Source organism: Talpa europaea (assembly GCF_964194135.1).
Source record: "Talpa europaea genome assembly, chromosome: 9".
Classification (NCBI taxonomy): domain Eukaryota; kingdom Metazoa; phylum Chordata; class Mammalia; order Eulipotyphla; family Talpidae; genus Talpa; species Talpa europaea.
The window spans coordinates 86,412,833-86,438,445 of NC_140076.1; the positions used below are offsets into that span (position 1 = coordinate 86,412,833).

The 25,613-nt window shown below is 39.4% G+C and overlaps 1 protein-coding gene across 2 annotated transcripts in view; it reads right to left on the reverse strand.

The window, feature by feature from the left end:
- Nucleotides 1-402: 402 nt before the first annotated feature.
- GABRB2 (gamma-aminobutyric acid type A receptor subunit beta2) overlaps nucleotides 403-25,613 on the reverse strand; it is a gene marked incomplete at both ends in the record, with an annotated part of 238,879 nt that continues 213,668 nt past the window's right edge. For both annotated transcript variants that reach the window (XM_084242952.1, XM_084242951.1), the window contains one exon: nucleotides 403-750. In XM_084242952.1, the coding sequence (XP_084099078.1) occupies nucleotides 403-750 (348 nt within the window). The remainder of the gene's footprint in view (nucleotides 751-25,613) is intronic.

Here is a 25,613-nt window from a genome sequence, read left to right on the forward strand (position 1 = left end):
CATCTCAACAGCAGCCGACCTTGAGAATAAAGATGGTAAGGATCTGGACATGCCCACTCCTCAGTGAAATGACTGACCATGCTACTGAGCCTTCTAAGAATAGCTTGAAATAATCCCTTTCTCCCCAGGCTGCCTACTAAGCAGACATATGCTCAGATTCCATCTTGCCTGCACGTGCGCCAATCACTTGCATGGTAACTGGAATGCCACAAGGACCTGAGTGTATCTGTTACTTAGCAGAAGCAACCCAAATGGTATGGAATGGACCAGAGGATAGGCCAGCAACTAAGGTATTTTAGCATCCCTTTTGTCCTGGATGAATGTGTTTTCCAAGTCCTACATCAGGCTGTACAACTGATTTGAGGAGGAATCCAGTCCTTGCTTCCCAGGGGAGGCTATGTTTTAGTTCACATAGTAAAGCCAATAGACGATGTTGAAGAAGGAAAAAACCACCGGGAAGAATATGCGGGACCACCGGTCTATGGCGTTCACATCAGTCAAGTCGGGGATGGTGATTTTCAGCTGGGAGGCGCGTCTCCGCAGGCGGCTTTTCTTCTGTGCCATGTGTCGTTCTAGAGCGTTTCGGCCAAAACTGTGCCTGGGCAGCCCGGCTTTCCGGTACTGGATGCTGGAGGCATCGTAGGCTAGCATGGTGCTCCTGGGGTCTCCAAGCCCCATCACCGCCTCCGAAGTGGCCATCTCATTCTTTATCTCCAGGGTGCTCAGCAAGATGTTCTCATGAGGGTCCATCTGTGAGGGAGAAGAATCGAATCAGATAATCAAAAGAGGAAGTTGATTTATTTACTTATTTTTAATTGAAACACTGGTTTACAACACTGTACATGATGCAGAGGTATAGGGTCACACATTTTTACATGCTTCATTTCTCTCATCTTACATAATTCCTTACATCTTTTTTTAAAAAAAATTGAAGTAGAGTTGACATACTACTTTATAGTAGTTTCAGGTGTAAGACATAATGATTTGACATTTTTGTCAATGCAAAATGATGGCCATGGTGTAAGTCTCTGTCCCACGTATTCTCAGTTGGTTTTTAAATTGGTGATCCAACATGACTGCCTCTGGACACCATGTGCACACCACATTCCTGCGACTTATTTATTTTATAGCTGGAATTGTGAACCTCCTCATTCCTTCTACCCATTTTACCCCCCATCCCTCCTCTCTGGTAACCCCCAATCTGTTCTCTGGATCACTGAGACTATACAACAATAAGCCTTTCTTGGTCCTTTTTTTCCATTTTTATTGTTTGTTAGAATTTATTTATTTTTTATTTTTGTAATTTTTTAATGAAGGAACATTGCATTATAACATTATAAGGCTTTCAAGTATGCATCATTCAAAACCAACCTGTGTACACACTGCCTTAAGGTCACCATTACAAGTCCGAGTCTAGCTTTCCTCATATCATTGTTCCCTTTGTCTTGATTTCCTCATCCCTCTTCCCTTTCTCCTCTGGAACCACTCATTTGGTCTCACAGTATAAAAGCTTGTTTTTGTTTTTTTATTTACTTCATTCATTTGGCTTCTTTGTAAGAGTGAAAGCACATGGTGTTCATGCTTCTGTCTGACTTTCTCACGATGTGTAATATCCTCTAGGTCCATACAGGTTGTTGCAAATGGCAGAATTTCATCTATTTTTCTTTATATAGCTGATTAGTTTTCCATTGTATAGACATTTCACCTCTCGTTATCCCATCATCTGTTAATGAGCACTTGGGTTGTTTCTAGTCCCTGGCTATTGTCAACAGTGCTATCATAAATATGGGGGTGCACATATCTTTCCAAATTGCTGCCTTTCTAATTTTTTTGATAAATATCTTAAAGTGGGATAACTGGATCATATGGAATTTCTCTTTTTAACTTTTTGAGTACACTTCATATTGGTCTCCTGTTGGCACATATGCACAGGGCACTATCGCATGTGGTTGAAGTAGTGTCCACTCAGTGGTTAAGAGAACTCTCTTTGCAGTCAGTTATCTAAATCTGAATTATGACTCTGCCACAAAAGCTATGTGAATTTCAGTTTCTTCATTTAGTAAATGAACATAAAAATCCAACCCCATAGGAATTGCTGTAATTATAACAGACCATTCCAAGTACCCTTTCTATTATTTCTACTTAGGATATGCAGGTAATAGATCATAGGATATACAGTCTTGTAAGGTTGGCCTGGGTTCAAGCCCCATCACACTGGTCAAGTCTATCAAATTCCGTAAGTCTGTTTGCTCACTCAGGGCTACTGTCAGGATGACATGAGATGATACTCAGGAAAACTGCGCAAGGACTCTTCTCAGTAAGCTTTCAATAAAACTTTTTCTTAGTGAAGTTAGTTCATAACTTGATATAAACAAATAATAATTAAACTCTATTAGGTATGAAATAGTTTTAGGGGATTAATTACTGATCTATGCCCACAATTGTCATCTAATTACAATGACTTAATGATGAAACTAGATCTAAAAACAGTAGGTAACATTTATTAAACACATACTACATGGTTTTCTCTATATACCATATATTCTCTTTATATTTGTGATATATACCAGAAACCTTTATTTAATCACATCATTTAATGAATGCTTAAATGTGCAGGGTCAATATAATAAGGTGTAAGCATTCTGAACACAAGGGAGGGAAGAACACAAGGGACTACAGCAGTGGTTCACGGATGATATGGTGATGAGGGAAATAAGGTGACTACACCTGAGGGAGAAACTAATTACTATAAAAAATGAACAATGATTAAGAAAATAAGTGTAGAATAAAAGAATAGTTTTGAATAACATACATGTAGGCAATATGTGACCTGTCAAAATGCAGTAGAATTTGAAAGTAACACATGGACAGACTGTGGACGTGGAGGGGTGAGTGGGTGAGAGACTGACTGGAGAGGGAAGGAAAGAAGACAGAACTAGCAAGAGAGCTTTCTGATACCAGGGAGGGGTCTGTGGTGGCCCGGCGCATAGGGCGACCCTTTCTCTCTTAGATGATGCTTCTTGGCAATTAAAACTAAAGGATAAATGCTGGTATTATGAGTGTAATTATTAAATGATTATGTATTGTTTTTTGTTTTATTAAGAAGGAAAGATTTGTGTGTCTTGTTTTTAAAAGGCCACAATTGCTATAGATAATAAAGCCTAGCTGTAACACATTATCATTAATAAGAGAGTATATTTATTTTGGTAGAGTCAGGATATACCAATTACCAGTAAATTATTAAATAAAGGAAAAGATAATCAATGATGAGTGCTGAAGATATATGGAAGCAAGCACTATAACCAAACACTTAATTGGGAGATACAATACTTTAAGCTTTATGAATTATGCAGAAGGCAAAAAAGAATGTTGCTAAGATTATATATTAACAATTAGCTTTCAGATGTGCTTTAATGACCCTGTATTATAAATTCAAATCTAACATGTTTTTGAGAAATAGAAGCGATAAAATATGCTGGGACATAATAATTGACCAATTAATCTCTACCCACGAATCGGACATTGTGTCTGTTTGGTTTATGGTAGCATTTTGCTTAGTAGAAATATTAAACAAGTATATCTTTAAGATTAATTTTAAAAGTGGGTAAGATTTAGAAGTGAACCCCCATAAATGTTGAAACACTTCTATCAAGGAAGAGGCAGGAAACAGCTCTGCTGATGGGTTCAGTGGCCCCCATGAGGAAAACAAATATTTCATGTCATCTATTGTGTGTTAGTGCCTTGCAGAAACTGACTCACTGAAGGCTCACAACCATCCTTTGAGAAGGAATCTATTTCCTAGGCTGTAGGTGAGGGTTTTACCAAATATCCCAAAGTCACATACTTACAAAATGGTGGAGTGTTATTTATGGGGGGCGTGGGGGGCAGGGGTGTGATTTTCCAACATTATGAAAAAGCAGAGCTCGTGGAAGTGAGAACCCTCTCATCCCCTGTTATTTCATAATTGTAATTTCTGGTTCTGCTCTGAGTGGTTGCCTCTTATTTAACTACTCAGGAATTAGCATTTTAGCAAAAATTTCCTGGACCACTCTGTGTGACGATGACCAGGATATTTGCCTTTCTGTTGAGCAAATGTAATAAGGACAGTTAGGAATATACACCTGACCTGACTGAGTTAAAATCAGAAACCAACGGCAAACATAATAAATGTAACGGACCGAGCTAGTAGTAAGAGAATCTGTTCTAAATTTAGAACAAATGATTCTTGGATAATTCACATTTTCTTTGTGGTTTTTATTTCCTATGAAATTCAAGATTTGAAAGATCATCCCTGAAACCTTTATATTTATTTATTTATTTATTTGTTTGTTTGTTTGTTTATTTTACCTCACAACTGGAAACAGGTATTGATTGGGAATCATTGTGTATCTATGCTGGGTCAAATAGCATGACCAAAGTGGTGAGGGAGGTGGTGTGTCTACTGGTTTCCATGACACTCACAGTTTCCAGAAAGGTTATTGGATTTGGAGCCAAGAGGTTGGATTCTACTTCCTCCCTTGTTATTTCTGACCTTGGAAAAGGGAGTCAGTTCCTGTAAATCTTGGTTTCTTTGACTGTAGCAATCGGGTTTGGAGAAATTAATGGAGATTGAATAAATGGGAAGAACTTGGGAAAGCAAAGCCCTATGAACACTGGTGGCTTGGCATGCTATGAATCCAGCAGAGTAAATACAGACTTGTATGATGGTAAAACACAATTAGTACCTATGCCCCAAGGAGGAGGAAGTTGGTTGCTCTTGTAGTATATGAGTGGATATGGGTGATGAGCTTTCTGTGGGTGAGCATGCTCATCTTAAGACCAGTGGGGATAGATATTCAGAGGCTGAATTAGAGAGTGCGATGGGGGTGAGGTATACTGAATCTCTGTATCCATTTATGAAGCACTACTCCTGGGTATCTATCTTATTGCATCAGGACACTTCATTTTCAAAATAGGATACTCAAACAGTCTCACTTCTAATAATTACTAGTCAAGGAATAAACTAACCTGATAAACTAATAAAAAATTTAATAACGTTTTCTCAAAGGTCCCATAACCATGCAGCTGTGCAGTGAAAAGGGACAAAGTATATCCATCTTTATTTCTCATTTTCCTCTCACTTAACAGAGACATGGAGAAGGCTCAGTCTGGCTGTGGCTTACTGGTTGTATATCAGAGTGAAAACCTGAGGTACTCCTCTCATTGTCCTGCCCTGAAGGACCACTGGACACTGAAGGACCAGTGTTCTCCATCTTTGTCTTATCTTCTTCCTACAAAGTCTCCCACGTATGCCAACCTTCTTTACAAACCTCCCCAAAGGTTAGTTGGATCCTTCCCCTGACAACTGTTTATTTTGGAAGTTTACAATAGTGGTGGAATTAGCATCTGGGACTATGTCTGTCTTCCTGTTAGAGGAGGAACGATATCATGCCTACTTGTTCTGATTCTTCTTTTTTTTTTTTTAAGATTTATTTATTTATTTATACAAGCACTGGGTACAGTCAGAGCCACGGGAGGGCGAGAGACTTCACCAGAGCCAGAGCGGGGAGCAGAGCAGGCAGAAGGACCGAAGTACACTGCTGAGGGGAGCAGCGGGCGGCAGGAGAGATCTGCTCGCCATGTGGGACCCTTACCCAGTGGCCAGGGGTGGAACTGGTGCTGCGGAGGCTGCGGGCAGCTTCGCAACCCAGTGCTCACCCGCTAAGCCAGCGGGGAGGCCCTTTGTTCTGATTCTTGACTCAAGACTATACAGGTTTTGGCTCTAGGTTGAATCACTCACTGAGACCTTGGGCTAATCGTTCAACCTGTCTGAGTTCAGTTTTCTTGTCTATAAAGTGGGAGAAAACACCAACTCCAGTTTCTTAAGGTTGTTTGAGAGGATTAAATAAGTCAGCACATGGAAAGCACTTAGCAGGGTTCTGCACATAGTAAGCGTTCAAAAAAGAAATAATTGATCTTGTTATAAAAAGCAACAAATAGCCATTAAATGAAAAAAAAATCTGCTCTTTTCTTTCTTCCCAGTTCCCATGCTAACATCTTATCTAATAAAACAAGCAACATGCTTGTTTAAATGAGTTCCATTTGGCTTAAATGATATTACATTAAGCAATGAAGCAAAGTTGTTTTTGTTTTTATTTTTCCAATTATGTATATTGAAATAGTGTTGGTTTATAACACCATATTTTAGGTTCAAACCTCTAAAAATATGTTTTTTTACCATGCTTCCCACCTAAGCTCCAGTACTCCATACTCCACTGGACTCCTTCCTTCCCTTGTTCCCTTTCTGGTTACCTCAGTTTTGCAGTCAAATGCCATGGGTTTGTCACTGGTTTTATTTTGTCTGACCTTTTGTTTTGTTTTTTTCTATTTCTCATATAAGTGAAATAGTGTAGTGTTTGTCTTACTCTGTCTGACTTATTTACTTCCTATTACCTCCTCCAGTCCCCTCAATGTTATCACAAATGGCAAGAGTTTACCTTTTTTATAGCTGAGTAGTATTCCTTTTCATACATAGACTACAGCTTCCTAATCCACTTGTATGTCTTTGTACTCTTAGGCTGTTTCCTTAGGTTGGCTATTGTAAATAATGCTTCAATGAACACAGGAGTATATATATCCCTTCCAATTAGTGTTTTTGCATTCTTTGGGTAGAAACCTAGGATTAGAATTGCTGATTCATAGGGTAGATCTAGTTTTAATATTTGAGGGCCTTAATATTTTTATAGTAATAGTTAAGTCAAGTATTCAGATATTTGCCTCTTTCTATACACTTTCCTCTTTGATAGGTGCGTGCACAGATAGCCGTGTCCTGCTGTCATACACAGAAAAACAAGTCATATTCCTTAGCAGCCCAGAAGCAGCACACACTTACATTGGGAAGGGAGAATAGGGAGATTACAAATTCCAAATAACCACTCATATCATCAGGAGAAGGGTGAGAGATTACAAAAATCCAAGAAATCCTAACTTTTCAATTTCCAATTAAAGTGGCTAGAGTGTGGGTAGGAGGTCTTGTTTTATCTTCCATGAAATGACATTGTGCCCTGAGTGACTTGAAATGCTAAGGCAATGAACAGTGAACCCCTCTGGAATCTCCAAAATACTCTTTTCAAGTGCAAAGACCTCTGAAACTTCCTACCATGCACTCAGAATTCTTAGAGGTGAAAGATAGGTCACCCAACTTGAATAGAAAATGGAGATTCCAGGAGAGCAACAGAAAACCAGCAACATCTTTCCTTTTTGAATCCTTTGACCAAAATAAATGAGAAGTAGCAACCAAATGTGTACACACAGAATGCTCTGTAATACTTAAGGATCTGTCAGAGGGTGGTCGTTTTTAATAAAAGCTAGTAAGAAAAAAAGGGCTGAGATTATTTTTACTGTCTTTTTGGCTTCTATTATGCCATGGAAAATACCTTAATTCTCACAATCATAAGTGTGGGATGGAATTAGCGCTATCAACATTTTATAAACAATCTTTGCCATCCTTCCATCAAAAGCTAGAGGAAGCACGTGGATACCTGGGGACAAGTTAAGTGGTAATGGAATAACTTATGTTTGTAGATTTAAACTTTGAGCTCTTTCAACAAAATATTTTCACTAGGGCATGAAATGCCCATGAAGCAGACACTCTAAGACTTGAGCAGTATGGTTGTTTTGATTTTTCCATTCCTGTGGGTAGATCACTGAGAGCCTCTTTAGGTTTTCTTAGTAACCTGGTCCCTTAATGAGGAATCACAGGAATGAATCCAACTCTGTGGATCGGCAACCTGTGTGGCCTATTCTATCATCATCACCAGGTGATAGATACTGCTCTCCCTTCCCTCCCACACACATTCATTTGGCCAAGTGGATGTATCAACTGAACTTGTTAAGGTTTTAAGTCATTGGTACTCATGATAGTGAAGTTTTTAGAGGACAGAAGAGGTGGACCTCAGGAACACAAGGAATTATGATTTTCTCTTCAGGGCCTCCCTGGTGGCGCAGGGGTTAAGCAACGCACTCTGAAGCAATCTGCAGCCTCTGTAGCATGAGTTCGATCCCCGGCCAGCCAGGGAGCAACCCACGTGGCGCAGTAGACCTCTCCTGGCTAGCCTGCTGCTCCCCTCAGCAGTGTATTTCAGTCAGTCTGCTTGTTCTGTTCCCCACTCTGTCTCTGGTGAGTCCTCTCACCCCCTGCATCTCTGGCCTGTACCCCAGCTCTTGTATGCATAAATAAATAAATCTTAAAAAAAAAGATTTTCTCTTCAATGTAACCCCAAAACAGATTTTCATGAAAGTTATGGTTCATGCAGACTCAGTAGTGAGAAAACACTCCCCAAGGATGAGCTGTGCAGTGAGCTGACATCCTGCTCTACTTGACATATCTCACAGGGGTCCCTGCATTTTTCCATACCCAAAGGCAGAGCAGAAAGAAACTGACTTCAGAAAGGAGAGCTGGTGCTAACCCTGGTGGACTATGGGTCTTGGAATTCCTCATCTAGGAAATCCAGGGGTGCTTATGGAAGTCTTAGCTAACATACCCACCAGGTTAAATCCTCCTGCTTTGACCCCACCTAGGTAGACCTGTTTTCTGTGGCTTAGGTATTACCAATGCAGACCATCACTGTTGATAAACAATAAGTATTAAAAATAAAGCCTGCTAGGGCCTCCCCTGGTGGCGCAGCAGTTGAGCACTGGGCTGCGAAGATGCCTGCAGCCTCTGCAGCGCCGGTTCGATTCCAGGTCGCTGGGGAGGGTCCCACATGGTGTGCAGACCTCTCCTGTCTCCCACTGCTCCCTTCAGCAGTGTATTTCGTCAGTCTGCCTGTTCTGTTCCCCACTCTGGCTCTGGTGAATTCTCTCTGACTGTACCCAGTGCTTGTATAAATAAATAAATAAATCTTTAAAAAAAAAGCCTGCTAAATTATTGAGATGGATAAATTAGGTTTAGGATCACACTTCCTTTTCAGGTTAGAAAGATCATATTAACACATGAAGCTGGTGTAATGGAGAACAGGAGGAAGTTGGCTGAGTAGTGAACTAAATTATATAGGCCTGCCTAAAAGATTAAAATCCAAATTTTTAAACATCACTGCAGGGATTAAAATCTCATCTCAGGGCTCAGCTCACAAGCTGCTGTATCAATTGCTGTTAGATTTAATTTATTAAAAGTTTGCTTTTCATTTCCATTTTAATCTATAATTACGAACTGCTTTTCAAAGGAAAAAATATATTGAAAATACAGAAATGATAGAGAAGATTCACTAGCAAAAAGTCTACAGTCCTCAGGCCTCCCTGGTGGTGCAAGGGGTTAAGACACAGCCTTTGAAGCTGTCCAAAACCTCTGCAGAACGAGTTCGATCCCCAGCCTGCCAAGGAGCAAACCACATGGCACAGCAGACCTCTCCTGATTCACCTGCTGCACCCCTCAGCAGTGTACTTCAGTCGATCTGCCTGTTCTGTTCCCTGCTCTGTCTCTGGTGAATCCTCTCACCCCCCACATCTCTGGCCTGTACCCCAGCTTAAATAAAAATATCTTTAATAAAAAAACATAAAAAAAGTCAACAGTCCTAGAATTCCTTGTAAGCTGTGATGTTGAAACAGTGCTAATATTTCTTTTCCCAGCCATGTGGGACCTTGCTGTGGCTAATTCTGCAGTGTCTCTCTGTACTCGAACTCTGTAAGTAGACACCCTGATTTGGGATGGCATAATCTCTTCTATTCTTTTACTCTCATATTAATTGAGTTCATTTCTCTTAGAAATCATTCCTTTCTAGGTGTGTGCTAATTTATGTTGAACTCATTCATAATGATCTAAAAGTTACAGGTCACTGACTTTTTAAATAATCCTATGTGGATTGAGATAGAAAGATGAATGCTAAATTTGTGGAAAAGGAGAATATTTTCAAATGACTACATTTAATAATAATAAAGCATAATTAATCAAAAACATGGTGAGTGGAAGTCTTTTTTTTTAGAAAGACGGGAGAACTCTTTCTGGGTTTCTCTTTCTAATGTAATAAAGTACAAGCTACTAGTTTCAATTAAAGTTGAAAGGCAGGAACAATTTTAATTGTATGAAAAAATAAGAGATTGGGATCAGACTGAAATCCCCTGAAGGAGGAAAAAATGAAGGAAAATGTATTCACAATGTATTAATTTCAGTGGACATTTCTCTCATCCAAAGGAGAGACCTGCTTTATATTATCACAGGTCTTCAGGACATGTGGAATGGAACCAGCTTTGTCCTATTTTGAAAATTTTCAGAAGCTGACATGAGAATCTGCCTACTATATCTTGGTAACGCGGAGAAGTTTCAACACCCAGGAGGTCACATCCTGAGAGGTGCAGCTTGCTCTCATTCAATTTTCATCAGACTTATTGACTCAAGTCCCAAGCTGGAGTGGGCCCATTGATCTATTCTTTTCATTACCTGGTTTGCACAACTCAAAGCATTATGGGGGATGACTTGTTAAAAGATTTTTATACATACCATGTAATGTGTATTCACAACATCCTGATCCATTTTTAAATATTACTATGGAGGATCTGTGGTTCCTTTCTGCAAGGCTGAAAGCATCCCAGCCAAAGGTTCTAACACACAGGGGTGGAGGGAGGGGGAAAGCCGGTGACTTAGTAGAGGAGATGGTATGATCTTTGACTAGTACTTAAACATTGTCTAGGGGAATGACAGTGCACATTGCTAAGAGGATGTCATCATCTTCCAACTCCCAGGCCAGTGAGTTATAAATGTGGCAGCTGATCGATCAGGCCAGGTCAAATTTGAAGACTAACTGGCAGGTCATGATTGACTTAAAGGTTGTAATACAAATCATCTCAGATTATTGGGAGATTCATGTATTCCTGGTTTCTGGGTTTTGAAACTGTCCCAACCTTGTCCTCCAAGCTAATGAGCATGGAATTGGACACATAGAACTACCCCTTGCCAGTATTCTGGGTCTGAGGGAAATTACTACCTGCCACTCAACTTCAGCTAGAAGCAAACAGCCAAGGCTCGGTTTCTGTCCTCTTTAGTCAAGATCCTGATGTTTTAATGCATCTAAAAATCTGACAATTCCTTTCCCCATGGATAATATTAACTCAAAGAAAGACAAAGAGTTTCTCAGCTGACAGAGTTCAAAACCCCCCAGTGAGACTCTAATCAGCTCCACTCACATGTATTAGAGACACGTACTCTATCCACAGAACCTTCCCTACCTTCTGCCTCCTATTGTTTTTCATTAAATGTGCCTAAGGAACCAAGGAAGCTCATCTATTGCAGACCCTCCCTCTGGGCAGGGCATGCGACAAAGGTTAAAGGAAAGAAGCAGCAGCCTTCCCTCCCCTAGAGACTTCAGTTTCTATGGATTCAGAATTCAGTTTTGCTCTTGAATGTCCAGCAGTGTAAGGTGGTGCTGAACGGAACTCTTGAACAAGGAGGGCTGGTGGTGGTGGTGGGGGGCAGTGTGGATTCACACTGACTACTGAATTCTGTGACACATGTTTATTGTATTGACTAGCACTGGGTCTGGAGGTTGTTCTTAAACACGGCACTGGTGAAAACTGAATCAGCAGAAATTTTTAAAAATATGGTCAAAATAGCAAAGGCAGAAGAATTGATGTTAAGGGCAGTGTCATTATAACAAATACAAGTGACAAATAAGTAATTACAATAACAAGATTTATAAGCTCCAGATAACTTCTTAATAGGACATCGCAGGCACTGAATAATATAGCCCCATTTGAATAGGGCCAAGGAATTTCTAACCTTGACTTCGTCGATAGGGAGGAGGAAGCTGCCCAATCGTGGTTCCTTTCTCTTATGAATCTTGCATCTTTCAGACCTCAGTTCAAATGCACCTTCTATCAGAGAGTGACTCCCCCCCCCATATATGTGCTCATGAGCAATTATCCCCATTTATAATTATATGCTCTGTTTAGGTATTTGATTAAACTGTATCATCTCCTAGAGACAGGATGAGGTCTCTGTGAGGACATGGGCCATATTTGATAGGAATCCAAGAAGTATCTGTTGAACTTGCAGACACTTCCGTGGAATAATATTTGTGGGCATACATAGTACATTCCAGATTCACTTCTAAACACTCTACGCAGATTACTGCACCTGTCCCTCACCACAATCCTTTGAGGATTAGCTTTCGTTTCACAGGGGAGCAAGCTGAGTTCCTGAAAAACTAAATCACATGCTGAAAGTAAATACAATGAGAAATTAAGAAGGCTGAGATTTGAACCCATAAAGTTTCATTGCACAGCCTCACATTAAAGGTTGGGGCTACACTGGGGTCTATTTATTACAAGACCTTTGATAGAGCCAAGTTCCCTATTGTTTTTGAGGGAAAGATATTCAGGAAAAAAGAACATACACATGCAGCTTAAGGAACAGTGACAAGAATATGGGGGCAGAAACAGTGGGCAGTGGGTAGGTCATAGGGCAGGGGAAGGTAAAGGAGGCTCAGGGGTTTCTTGAGGGTCAGAAGAAACGTATGATGGTTATGATGATTAACCTGGTGGGGAGAGAGAAAGGAAGAGGTGGAGGAGGGAGGAGCCAGTAGAAGGAGGAGGAAGAGGAAATAGGAAAAGAAGGAGGTACATAGGAGACCCCCACACCTTTGTGCACACGACATTCTATTCAGTAAATGCCCAGTCAGACAACTTGAAGGATCTTCTCTGCTCACCTTGGTCTGACTATATTTTCAGAAGAACCAGCTTGTGAAATAGAGACACCTAAGTTAGATTTTAAAACAGGTACCACAAGTCTCTAGACTCTTTTCCTCTAGACTGTGGGAAGTCTCAGGGTGAACCTGTTTGCCCTCCATTGGGCCAAAGCAGTGGTGGTGAGTTTGAGCATGGGTGCTGAGTGGGGCTGCTTGGGTGAAAGGCCCACTGGATTGAAGGCTAGGACACAAAGTTCTGTGACCTTAAGCAAATACTGAATCTCTCTGTGTCTTGGATTTCTCCACTGTAAAAGCATCTACATTATTGGGGAGGATTAAATGAGAGAAAGCACCTATAATAGTGCCCTCCATGAGAAACTCAAAGAATATCAACTTTGAAGAGGTAGCTGGTGCTACATTAGGATCGGGAGAGGCCTGGGATGGTAAATCAACTCACACCTTAAACAACTGAGGACATGTTGACAGGCAACAAATAGAGGCTGTTTAATTGCTCTACGAACAAATAAATCCCTCAGTACACTGTGATTCTCTCTGCAACAGCCCTCAGGCAAGCAGCTCCTTGCAGGTTTGGGCTGTGTGAATCTTCTGCTTCAGTCTCCCAGGAATACATCTAATGTTGAAAGCTTATTATTCACAGACCTAAGGAAAAAAAAACTGTGAATAATGGTTCTTTCCCAAGCTTAATTTGGGGACATTGTTTGTTTCTTTGTGCTTACAGTAGGCAGAAACAAGAGTGACACAAAACATCTCATTTTGTCATTTGCCAAAGGATTAATAAGTCACGAAAAGAAGGAGTTTGCACCCTTTAGTGAAACGAAGTTTTCAGATTTGTTTCTAGCTTCACTTATTTATGGGAAATATGTCTCTCTTCCTCCAAATTAAATGCATCTATAAGGGGAGTTTCATTATGATGATAATGATAATATGAAATTACATTTAACAGATCATCTTTGTACAGCAGCATTTTAAACTCTGGTGTCGATCCAAAACATATCCACAGTTAATTAGATCTTACAGACTTAAGTTCGGGAATTAGCTTTAAATTTTAGCTTTTCTACTGAGAGCTGTGTGACCTTGGGTGAGTTCCATTGCTTATCTGAGTTTCAGTCTCATCTTTAACATGAACATATGCCATCTCATCTTTGAAAATAAGCCACATTACACAAGGGACTATTTTGAGATTGAGATATGTTATATAAGGGGATGACTATCAGGTCTGGTACAGTTAGTTGTGCAGCAAAGGGAACCATTGCTAGGACAGTCACTGACTTATAGAGGTGGGTCAGGATAATTCTTTATATTTTCTATCTGACTCCTTGCTGGAGATGCCAAGATTGAATCCAACCCACCCACAGGAACAATGGTAGAAACAGACATCTGTTCCAGATGTGGACCTGCTTATTACTCTAGGCTAGTCCTGGTATTTCTCCTCCACCTACTAGAGATTGGTTATAGACTGGAACATCCAAGTCACTGAGCCAATGAACAGAAAAGAAAGGTTTGTCTGAAGGTTTTGAATTAAAAAAGAAAAATTCAAGAGACTAAATATGCATCCTTGTTGCTAAGGTTCCATCTCATCATGGAACAAAGTTGGCAAGATTTTGGCTGGTGTAGGGGAGCAAAAATCTGCCACTGCCAAATATGACTTTTTGATGAGAGGTTGCTCTTATGGGAGGGGTTCAGAAGACTGAGTGGAGGTTGATTTTGAAAAAGATATTCACACACTTCTTTAAAGTGTATACAGAAAGGCATGTACAGAAAGACCTAGCCTCCTTATCTGTTTCCCATGGAGAAGGTAGAAGTTAAATCTACATATTTTCATCTACCATGCCTTTCCTGGTAAGCTCCCTAAATGGCCTTCCTCTTTCTTCCCCCAACTTCCCTTGACTCAGCTGAGCTATTTTAAGGTGGAGTTCAGAGCCACGTGGGCGAGTTATTCAGTTACACTGGGTCTCTCCCATGTAGACAGGAGGTATGTTATTAATAAACATCCTTTGCATTTCTTCTTATCAATCTATCTGATGTCTGTTTGATTATTTGCTAGCCTATAGGAACCCAGAGGGCTGAGAGATGATTTCCTTTGTGACCCAAAACTAGTTTGCTCAACCATTCTCCTTCCCTTCCTTCATGCCTTTATGCATGCTTTGCATAGAACATACATTAAAACTGGGTAGTAAATCACTAAGACCTCATTAATAAAATTCAAACAGCAGTTTTCAATCTTTTCAGATAAAATTCAGTCTAGGACAATGGCAAGATCATGAATAATTTATAGTTGTAATTATAAAAAAGTTCTTTTCCATGATCTTTTCCAAAATCTTGTGAGAAAAGCTTGATGTTCTCCTATAGCAATTTTCATAAAAATTCCCTCACTTATTTAAATCACTTAGGTTTCACAAATGGTCTTCCTATCTTTTATCTCATGGCCCTCTACAACAGAATGAACTTGGGCTACCTTATCTCATAGGTATCAAAATGACAGCCCAGAGTAATTCTCTTCCCCAGAGTCACAGAACTTTACAGAGGTTGAATGTCTGGCTTCTTAAATTCAAATTGCATTGATTGGTTCTGTCAATTATAGAACTGAGGAAAGAGATTTTAAAACAGCATCATATGCAGCCTGGTATGAAAGTATGTAACTCAGAAAAATACAGTTTTACATTTCAGCTTTCTTTTTCCCCACCTCTACTACTAACTAACTTATAGACCCTAAACAAACCACTGACATTTCTGGGTTTCAGTGCCTGCATATTAAAATGAGACTTTCTTGAGATGAGGTTTACTTCCTAATCCTGTGGGAGGTGCTGCTCCCCGCATTACTACAGAATCGCAGAGTAGGTACAAGCACTGGTGGCTCAGGGTTGGCACTCAAGGTGTAACTCGCCATCTTAAATAGCTCAGCTAAGAGAAGGGAGGGTTGGGGGAAGTAAGAGGAAGGCCATCATAGGGATTTACCAGGGAAGACACAGTAGACAAAAATATACAGATTGAAGGCCTCCCTTCTCCAGCTGTGTTCCCTGGGCTTGGGCTCTCTTCAGTGGGGCCCACAGATCAGCAGCTTTGGCCTCACAGAGAATTTGTTAGAAATGCACACTCAGAGGTTAGAGAAGATGTGGTATATATACACAATGGAACACTATTCAGCTACAAAAAAGACAAACTCTTGCAATTTGTGAAAACATGGTTGAAGTGGGAGAGATTATGCTAAGCAAAAGAAATCAGAAGGAGAAAGACAAATATCGATGGTGTCTTTTATCTGTGGAATACAGAGAAACCAAAGAAAGGGTCAGATAAAGTCAAACTTAAAAACTAACCCTTGGGCCTCCCCTGGTGGTGCAGCGGTTGAGCGCTGGGCTGTGAGGCTGTCTGCAACCTCTGCAGCGCTGGTTTGTTCCCCAGCGGAAGGGAGGGTCGAACAAAACAAACAAACAAACAAACAAACAAACAAACAAACAAACAAACAAACAAACCAACCCTTGAAAGCTGACTATAGAACTGCAGCATCCAGAGCAGGAAGAGAGAAAGGGGAAAGAACAAAATGGGGTGTTGGGAGGAACTGTGGTGGTGAGCTACAGGTGCTTGGGTGGTGGGTGCAGTATGGCAACACCAGAAAGGGGTGGAGGAATCCTCCTACACTTCCCTAAAATACAAATAATGTAAACCAGAAATACCTCCATAAAAAAATACTTTTTTAAAATGTAGACTCACCCTAATGTACATTAAGGTTGGCAACCACTGGTTTACATGATCCCTTGGATGCCCTGAAGTTATAAAAGTCAATGACTGCTGGAATTTGTTCTTATTTTTTACAAATTGGAATTTTCCAAAAGCCTAGGGTAGCTCTCTAAGCTTGATAAAAGGACTCTTCATCCTCCAGATGGAAAATGGTGGAGGAGTTCATGCTTTTCATGTGCCCCTTCAGGATGCTGAATTAATCACCATCAAAGTACCTGCCAAACCCTCAGGGGGGACACTGAGCTGAAGACTGAGCCATAAAATCTACTCCAGCTAGGGAGCCCACAGACAGCTGTGGTCTGATGATTTCTGTGTGCTTAGCCAATTATATGGTGAATCACCTCAGTGAATATTTACCAAATGCCCTAGCCATGGACTCCCCACTGTGCTGAAGGGGACAATCAGTCATCTGTCCCTGACTTGTCAAACATCTCTCTCTCCTTTCCAATACCCGATGGCCCTGAGATCTGCAGATGAAATCAGAGAAAGAGGCTAAACTTCACAAACACGAGCTGCAGATTGAGTGAGGGGATGAAGAAAACGAAGAATTTAAGAAGACAGGAAAGAATATCAAATCCAGTGGTCAATCTGATGCTTTGCTGAATAATTCTACGTATCAGCAGGATGCTATCTGATCCTGAAAACTCTCAAAGAAAATAAAAATGACCTGAGTTCATATCCCAGACTGATTACTTATTATCTCTGTGACTGAATGCTACTGCTTTTGGGCCCTATGTTTTTGTCATCTCCACAGTCTCAGAGGATTGTCAAAGCCAGCACATCAGCAAATTTCAACCTTTCTTGAGTTTCAGAATCATTTTGGAAATTTGACAATATTTATATTCTTGGGCCATGGGAAATTCTGATTCAATGGATCCAGAATGGGGTTGGGCATCTATACTGCTTAGAGTGTTGGTCAATCAGTGGATGCTGTGTCCTGAGGGTGAGCCCCTACACATTGCTGCTAGGGGGCAGGCAGTGGCTGGAAAGAGATCATTCAAGCACAGAACTTGTAAGTTCTTGATAAATGTTAGCTCTGCAAACATTAGTAGTGGTGCAGGTGGGGGTGTGGCCCATCTCAATGTTACACAGTGGTTAGGAATAGGGATAGGATGGTTTCCTAACAATTCTAAGAGTCCCAAAGTTCTAAGTGCAAGGGACTGTGGAAACATGCAGGCCAAATTATGATGTATTATGAAGGCCCAGAATAAAGGCACTGCTGCCCTGCAGGCCAGTCAGTCCAGGGAACTGGGGTCTTTGTTATTTAAGTACTGTGTGTCCTTGGATTATTCACTCTTCCTCTCTGGCTATTCATTTCTTCACTTGTAAAATGAGGGGCTCTTTTGATGTACTTTCAAGGGTTAAAGCATGTTTATATTTTAAACCCCAGCCAAATTGGTATGAGGGATGCTGGCAGGAGAAAAAAAAGAAAAAGAATTGAAAATATATCAAAAAAAAAAAAAAGGTGAGCAATCTGCCAAATGATTTGGTATCCTAAATTTATTAAATTTAGAAAAATGTCTCATTTATGTAAGTTAGAGATATTCCTTATCCCCAGGAACCCTTTAATTTTCCCACATATGATGCTGTCAACTAACAAGAAAGACACTGGCCCAAGAAAAAAAAAAATACTATTGTTCCTTCATAGCCATGTGCCTCCAGGCCGGGCATAACAGCTGGATTTTGCTGTGAAGGGATGTGTCCTGTGCTCAGTGAGGACCTTTTTGAACATGCATCTGAAGGAAACATCTCCTTCCCTGAAACATGGAGGTCTGCATGGTCCTGGGTGCTGAGTGCCAGTTGCTGAGATTTTCTTGTGTTTGTTAGCTGACTTATGGGGCAGTGGACCCACCCATCAGACTGAGACAGACGATGCTTCCGGATTTAAGAACGGATCTCAGAAACAGGAAGAGTCAAGTTGTGCCCTGAGGGTCCTTTCCTGAGAGACACTGACTTCAGTTATCACTTATGTAACTCTTATTGCCAGCCAGGCATTCTCCATGTCCTTTCTCACGCAGTCCCCAAAACCATCTTTTGAGGGTGGAACTATAAGCCCACTTCACAAATGAGGCCCAGAAAGTCTTCCCATGCTTACATAGCTAGTCAGGGAGAATCTTGGATCTTGAACACAGGGCTGACTCTAATTCCAAATTAAGTGGGTGGGGCAGGATTAAGCTCGGCCTGTCTGTGCTTTTAACCATCACACTCTTCTCCAGGAGCAATAGTTTGATAAGTATTTGTTGAATGATGCCCACATATGGAATGTTCCTGCCAACTCTTGTTTCATGTTCTCCTGTGGGGGCTATGAAGAGGGCAAAGTGAAGCTGTAAGACTCAGAGGCTTGCAGTCCAGGACTCAGAAATGCTTGGCCCCCTGGGGGTTGTCCCCAGGTACCCTGGACCTCAGAAAAGGAAACCTACTCTGGGACCCTTGAAATCAGTCTAGCTTCCAGCAAATTCTCGCAGCTTAAGCTAGCAGTAGTGTGGAGAGGCAGAGAAAGATCATTTATGGCTGAGAGAGATTTCAAACTGTGTTGGGGTCCATTGTTGTTATGTCTCCCTAGACGCCCTTTACCAAAATTTAGCAAGCACCAAGCAATCCTGCAAACCTCTTCTCAGCAGAGGCCATAAAAAATTCTTTAGGATTGCAAGGCTTGTTAGAGGTACTGTATTTTTTTTTCCTCTTTACAAAATAATTTAATATTAATAGAAAGTTGGTTAGTAAAAATTTAATACCAGAACTTGATTCCCAAAGCTACTTATGGAAAAGATTTTTTTCTTTCTTTTTCCAACAAACATAATCTTTCCAGAGTTTCTTCAGTAATAATTATATTGCTGATACTAGAACAGCTACCCCATTTCTTAGGATCTGAGATTTCATCAACTGCAAAATACAACATCAATTTATTGACAGGTATATACAAAGGAGAAAAGGACATAAGTGTTTATAGTATAAATAAGTGTCACACTAATGTCAGGAATTTCCAAAGGTAAATTTTGGCCTTGAATTTGAAAACTATTGTGTGCTTTTTCTTAAAGACTATGTGAATGAAAAGTGGGTTTGATTTCTGATATTGAATTAACAACATGGTATCAGTGCTGTTGTATTTGAAATTCTAGAATAAATCAAATACCTAAAGAGACAAAGTATTACTAGCTAGTCTGAAAAACTACAAAGTATTACAGATATTTATTAAGTGCTGTTCATTAATTATTGAGTGGTGAACTGGGTAGCCTAACAGAATGAATATATTTCAAAATTAATTTTTTGGGTTGTAATTCTCAATCTAGGAAGAAAAAAAAAGCAACTAACTGTTAATAAGTCTTTGCCTCTTGGCAGGACAGGAGACGACCAGGTTCACTGAATCAGAAGAGTTGTGAAAATTGACCTTTTGATGGAAAATAACATCGCAAGGAGGCTCAGGTGACTTTGCTCCTGGATTTTTTCCTAGGTGCTTCCTAGGTGTCTGTTCCAATTACTCATGTAGGACTGGGCAGTCTATCTACCCTCTAAGATTCTGATGATTTTTGATATACTTAAATGAGGCACCATAGGAGGCACACCTGGAAAGTATAAATACACCAGGACACCATATGATCTATGGGACCTGTCTACTTGGTACTTACTATACACTCTATATTTAACTACCTAGCTAAATACTATAATTTACCCAAGGTAAACAGTCTACCTTTTCAGATGCGCCATTTTTGGGATAGGAGATGGGACCAAAGTACTTTAAGTTGTTCCTAACATAGGAAATTATTGCATATCATTTCTCTCCATAGACAATTTCATGTTTTTTTCCAAAAGTAAATGTGTTCAAATAGTTTTTAAGTGACACTATGATATATACTTTATACATTTTAAATTCAGTAGCAAATCTTGTAGCAGAAATAAATGATAGTAGGGTTAACTGAAAGGAGACTATGGGACTAGTGAATTTCAGGTCGGAACATTCAGTAAACATTCTCGAAGTATATGATCCTTAAGGGGACTACGATCCTGGTGACCACATCCCTATTTTGCAAAATAAGTTGACTTGTCTTATGTAATTGTTAGGGGGAAAGGGATGTCCTAAAGCTAATTCCATACAGACTTTGTGGACTCCACCCTCACTCCAGACCAAAGCCAAAAGACACTGGGAACTCCAAATCCCATCACCACGACAGGGAAGGTGGCTGGGACCTGAGGGTGGGGTTAAGCAGCCAGGTTTGGTATAAAGGCCAGACACGTGGTCTTTGGAGGGGATTCCCCCATTTTGGCTCTCCGCCAGCTTGCAGCATTCGGCCAGCTCTGAGAGTGCCTTTGGGTTTCCAGGTTGGCTGATCAGGTAGGACGCATTAAAGACTTTATTTCCCTATTTTCTCCCTGAGTTGTACATTTCCTTAATTCCCTTTCCCTTGTAAATAAACCTTTTATTAACCTTTTTGTGTGTGCCTGTAGTGGAGTATTAATAAGTCCCTTTTAAGCACAGGGGTGAGGACCCACAGCCAGGCAACACGTTTTTATATCGGGGTTGTCCCATAACATTACCAGTACAGTTCATTAAATAACAGTTTTGACACTGGAATCCTGAGTCTCCTGCATTTTAGTCTCGTACACTGACTTAGGGAATTAAAGCCCCCTGCCCCTGCCTTAGGAATTTTTAGTGCAGAAGGGCTGGAGTGGTATTGCTGTAGGTGTATCTAGAGTTGGGGGGAAAAAAAATCAGGGGTCTCTGTTCAATTGTCCCTGGAATCGTGAATCTCTGGTGGCAACATGGACAAGAAAGCTAGTCAGCATGGGCTTGAATGCTCTCAGGGCAGAGCAGGGACTGACCCGCCGAGACCCTTGTCCTTTCATCCTCTCTTCTTCCCTCCTTCTCTCCCTCCCTCCTTTCTTTCTTTCCTTCCTTCATTTTCTCTTTCTGATAACAATAATTGTTAGAATACAATATAAACAATAATTTTTAGAAATTAGCATGATTATTTAGATGTTATTATCTTGGATTATTCTAGTTAAGTGATAAATGAAGAACTGGGAAAAGTAGAACTGATGTTGGTGGTTTATTTGCATATGGGTGTGGTAGACATGGTGTGTGTATGTGCTTGTGAGTGAGTGTGAGTTTGTGAGACACGAGTGAGAGAGAATATATAAAGATCATAGGTTCAAACTTCCAAATCAGGTGAGAATGTGTACACACACACACGCACACCCACAGGCACACACAAGCACATTCTTAAAAATTTAAAGGTAATAAATACTCATGGTAACAATTCAAACACTGCAGAAAGATATAAAGTGAAAAAGAGTCCCTAGTATCCCACCTACTCTGCAAATGTAACTAGTAGGAAAAGAAATTTTTAAAAATGTTTATGCTATTGGTTCTACCCCTGGAAAAACATCAAGTTGAACATTGTCTTGCACTGACAATAATATATTATTTATGATGGAGTAAATATAAAACATGAAGCAACAAATAATAATATAAATAAAAATTCTCAAGAAAAGTTAGAAAACTGTATGCTTAACCTAGAGTTTCAAGAGGAATTTTTATCCATTCCAGAAAATCCAGAATTTACTGAAGTTTAAATAAATATAAAAACTGAAAACTTGTTATGGCATGAATGAGAGCACAGGGAAAATATTTACAACGAACATATATAACATATAAACAAGAAGTATATAAATATGATGTATGTACATATAAAACACATATGGTAAATGCTTAATATCTTTCTTAGAAGACTTAAAACCAAAACAAAGAAAAACAAGTAAGAATCAGAATAGAACATTCATAGGAAAGTCAATGTAAATAGCACATAAATGTGTGAAAAGATGTTCAATTGTTTAAGAAATCTGAGAGATACAAGTTAAATATAAGATAAATTTAAAATAATACAGCCATTACAATTTGTGAAGAGCAATCAATAATAATGCTGAAGGGAAAAAATTATCTATTTATATAGAAGCATTTTTGGAGTGATAAATATATAAAAATGATTACAAAATAGTGGAATTTTTTTTTCCTTCATCAAAAATGGCTTTTCCTTTCTTATATTTAATGATCATGAAAATAACTATGTGCTTTAAGAATATATTTAGAACAAAGACAAAAATGTTCATTGTGGAAAGAAAAGTTTGATCAGAATGACAAAAACAAGAAGACAGAGAAATTAAACAATTTTATAAGGGCAAACATTTTATCATTATTTCCTAGATTCTGTATTTTCTGTTTTGGTTTACCTAATCCACATTTTTCAAGCATTTTGTGCATGATTTTTTGCCTTTTACATACTTACTCTTCTTTTTAAAATATTTGTATATTTGACTTCTAGAAATGAGTCTGGAGGAAGGCCTGGGATATACACATGGAAATACATTTAAATACTCCCAATGGCAAGGCCTCCCTGGTGGTGCAAGGGGTTAAGATGCAACCTATGAAGCAAACCACAGCCACTGCAGCAGGAGTTCAATCCCTGACCCAGGGAGCTACCTGCATGGCACAGCAGACCTCTCCTGTCTCACCCGCTGCTCCCCTCAGCAGTGTACTTCAGTCAGTCTGCCTGTTCTGTTCCCCATTCCATCTCTGGTGAACACACCTCTGGTCTATACCCCAGTTCTTCTATGCATAAATAAATAAATCTTTAAAATAAATAAATAAATATTCCCAATGGCCATCCAGTTGTTCATTGCTGTTTGTTAATTAATTCACATGTTTCTAATGACATGAAATGATACTTTGGCTAAAACTTAATTTTTTTGTTATGTCTATAAGTCAATTTCTGTTCTGTCTAGAGAAGACTGGTTCAATGCTATTCTGCAATAATCACTATGATTCTCTGGGTTCTCTCAAATTTCTAGTAGCACTACTGTTTTTCTCATTATTTTTCATTTTCCTGGTTCTTCATACATACATCATTTTCCTTTACCATAAACTTTAGAAGAAATATGTCAAATTTCTAAAACAAAAGACCAAAGAAACAAAAACCCAAAATAAAGTCCATTGGTCATCCATGAGTAGTTTAGAAAAAAAAAAAAAACGGATTCCTCTAACATGTTGCTTCTTTAAAAAAAGCAAAGTTTCCTATTTTTAAATATTATATTAATGGTAAACGGCTCTTTTCTCCCTTATCATTACTCTTTAGTGTCTTATAGAAGCTTTTCACATAGTAAATATTCCTAACTTATTGTTTTTAAGAGTTTTCCCCAGTTTATTCTCTTGATCTTTGCTTGATTAAAAGCATAATTTTTGTTAAATATTCCTTATTTATTCTTATGCAATTTTACTGGCTAATCAGTTTGTAAAAGTTAAATAATAGTAAGGATGGTGACCACCCTTTTATTGTTCCTGCCCTAACTGCTCCATCCTATGAGGCAAGAGATGGAGCTTTTGGTGAAAAAGGGGTAGAGAAACCTATAGCAAGGAAATATTCATTGTTGCCTTGTTTCCAAAGCAATTGTGAGTTTATAACCAGAATGTATGCTGAATTTTTATTATCTTTTTAGTATCTCCTGACAGGATTGAAACCTTTTCACCTTTTTAATTTATTAATATGGCAAATGTGGGGCCTCCTCGGTGGCGCTGCAGTTGAGTACTGGGCTGCGAAGCTGCCCGCAGCCTCTGCAGCGCTAGTTCGATCCCCGGCCACTGGCGAGGGTCCCACATGGCACGCAGACCTCTACTGCTGCGCCCACTGCTCCCCTCATCAGTGTATTCCGTCAGTCTGTCTGTTCTGCTCCCCGCTCTGATGAATTTTCTCACCCTCCCGCTCTTGTGACTGTACCCAGTGCTTGTATAAATAAATAAATAAATCTTAAAAAAAATAACATGGCAAATGATATTCTTTCATTTTGACAAGACATGATGTGGTGATGTTACCTTTTGCTTATCTCTGGATTCAGCTAGATAACTTTCTTCAGCGATTTTACCCGTGATACGCATTAGTGAAGTTTTCTTCACTTACTTTTAAATTTTAGACATGGTTTTGGCACCTTATGGATGTTTATGCTACTTTCTAAATCATTTGGAAGGTTTTTCTTCTTTTGGCTAGGACCTGCAATAGTTTAAATACCACGGGAACTATCTGCTATTTAATGTTTGACAGGATTTATTGTTGAAACCTTTTGGACCAGCTGCTCTTTTGAAGTAGGCATTAGTTTTTTCTGTCACCTTTCTTTGTTTTATCTCAGGTAATTGGGCTGTTTTTGTTTTCTCCCTCTCCTATGGTCAGTCGTGCTAATTTATATTTTCCAAAGCTGTCATGTATTTCATTCACATTTTCTAAGGTGTTCGTATAATTTTCTTTTAAATTAAGCTTTCTATATCATAAATATGCTTTAAAAAATTCTACTTTGGTGTAGAATTTTGGCTCCCTTTTCCTTCTTCAACAGCTTTTCTTTGATCAATTATTTCCCTATTTTAACTTAACTTCTTTGAAGAATTTAATCTGACTTATGATTTTCTAATTTAACTCATAATTGCTTTTGATTATTTTCTTCTGCTAAAGAGTTTTGTTGCTCTTTTTTCTGTAACTTTGAGAATTATACATTTAATTCATGTAAAAAATTACTACCAAGAAAATTGGGCCTCCCCTGGTGGTGCAGCGGTTGAGCGCTGGGCTGTGAAGCTGCCTGCAGCCTCTGCAGCACCGGTTAGATCCCCGGCCACCAGTGAGGATCCCACATGGCGCGCAGACCTCTCCTGCCATGCCTGCTGCTTCCTTCAGCAGTGTATTTCGTCATTCTGCCTGTTCTGTTCCCTGCTCTGGCTCTGGTGAATTCTCTCACCCTCCTGCGCTTCTGACTGTACCCAGTACTTGTATAAATAAATAAAAAAAAATCTTAAAAAAAAATGACAACCAAGAAATGTATTTGAAGCAATAACTTCTCCACTATTAACTAGTCTAACTCCATTCCTTAGGATTATGTAGTTCTGTAAATTGCTATTATTTTCTAAATGTACCTCAATTTAATTTTTATTGCCTTTGATGCATGAGTTATAACAAATGAGCTCATATAAATAATAAACTTTATTAAATGCACTACTTAGGTAACATTTCTGTCATTTTTTCCCTTTTAATTTCCTATTACACTATTTAGATGATATTTCACTTTGAATGATATAAAGTATACATTAATTAATAATCAATGAGTACATGTTTTGGGTTACCATTATAAAATATGTCTTAATACTTTATCTTAATATTCTTCAGATTTTTA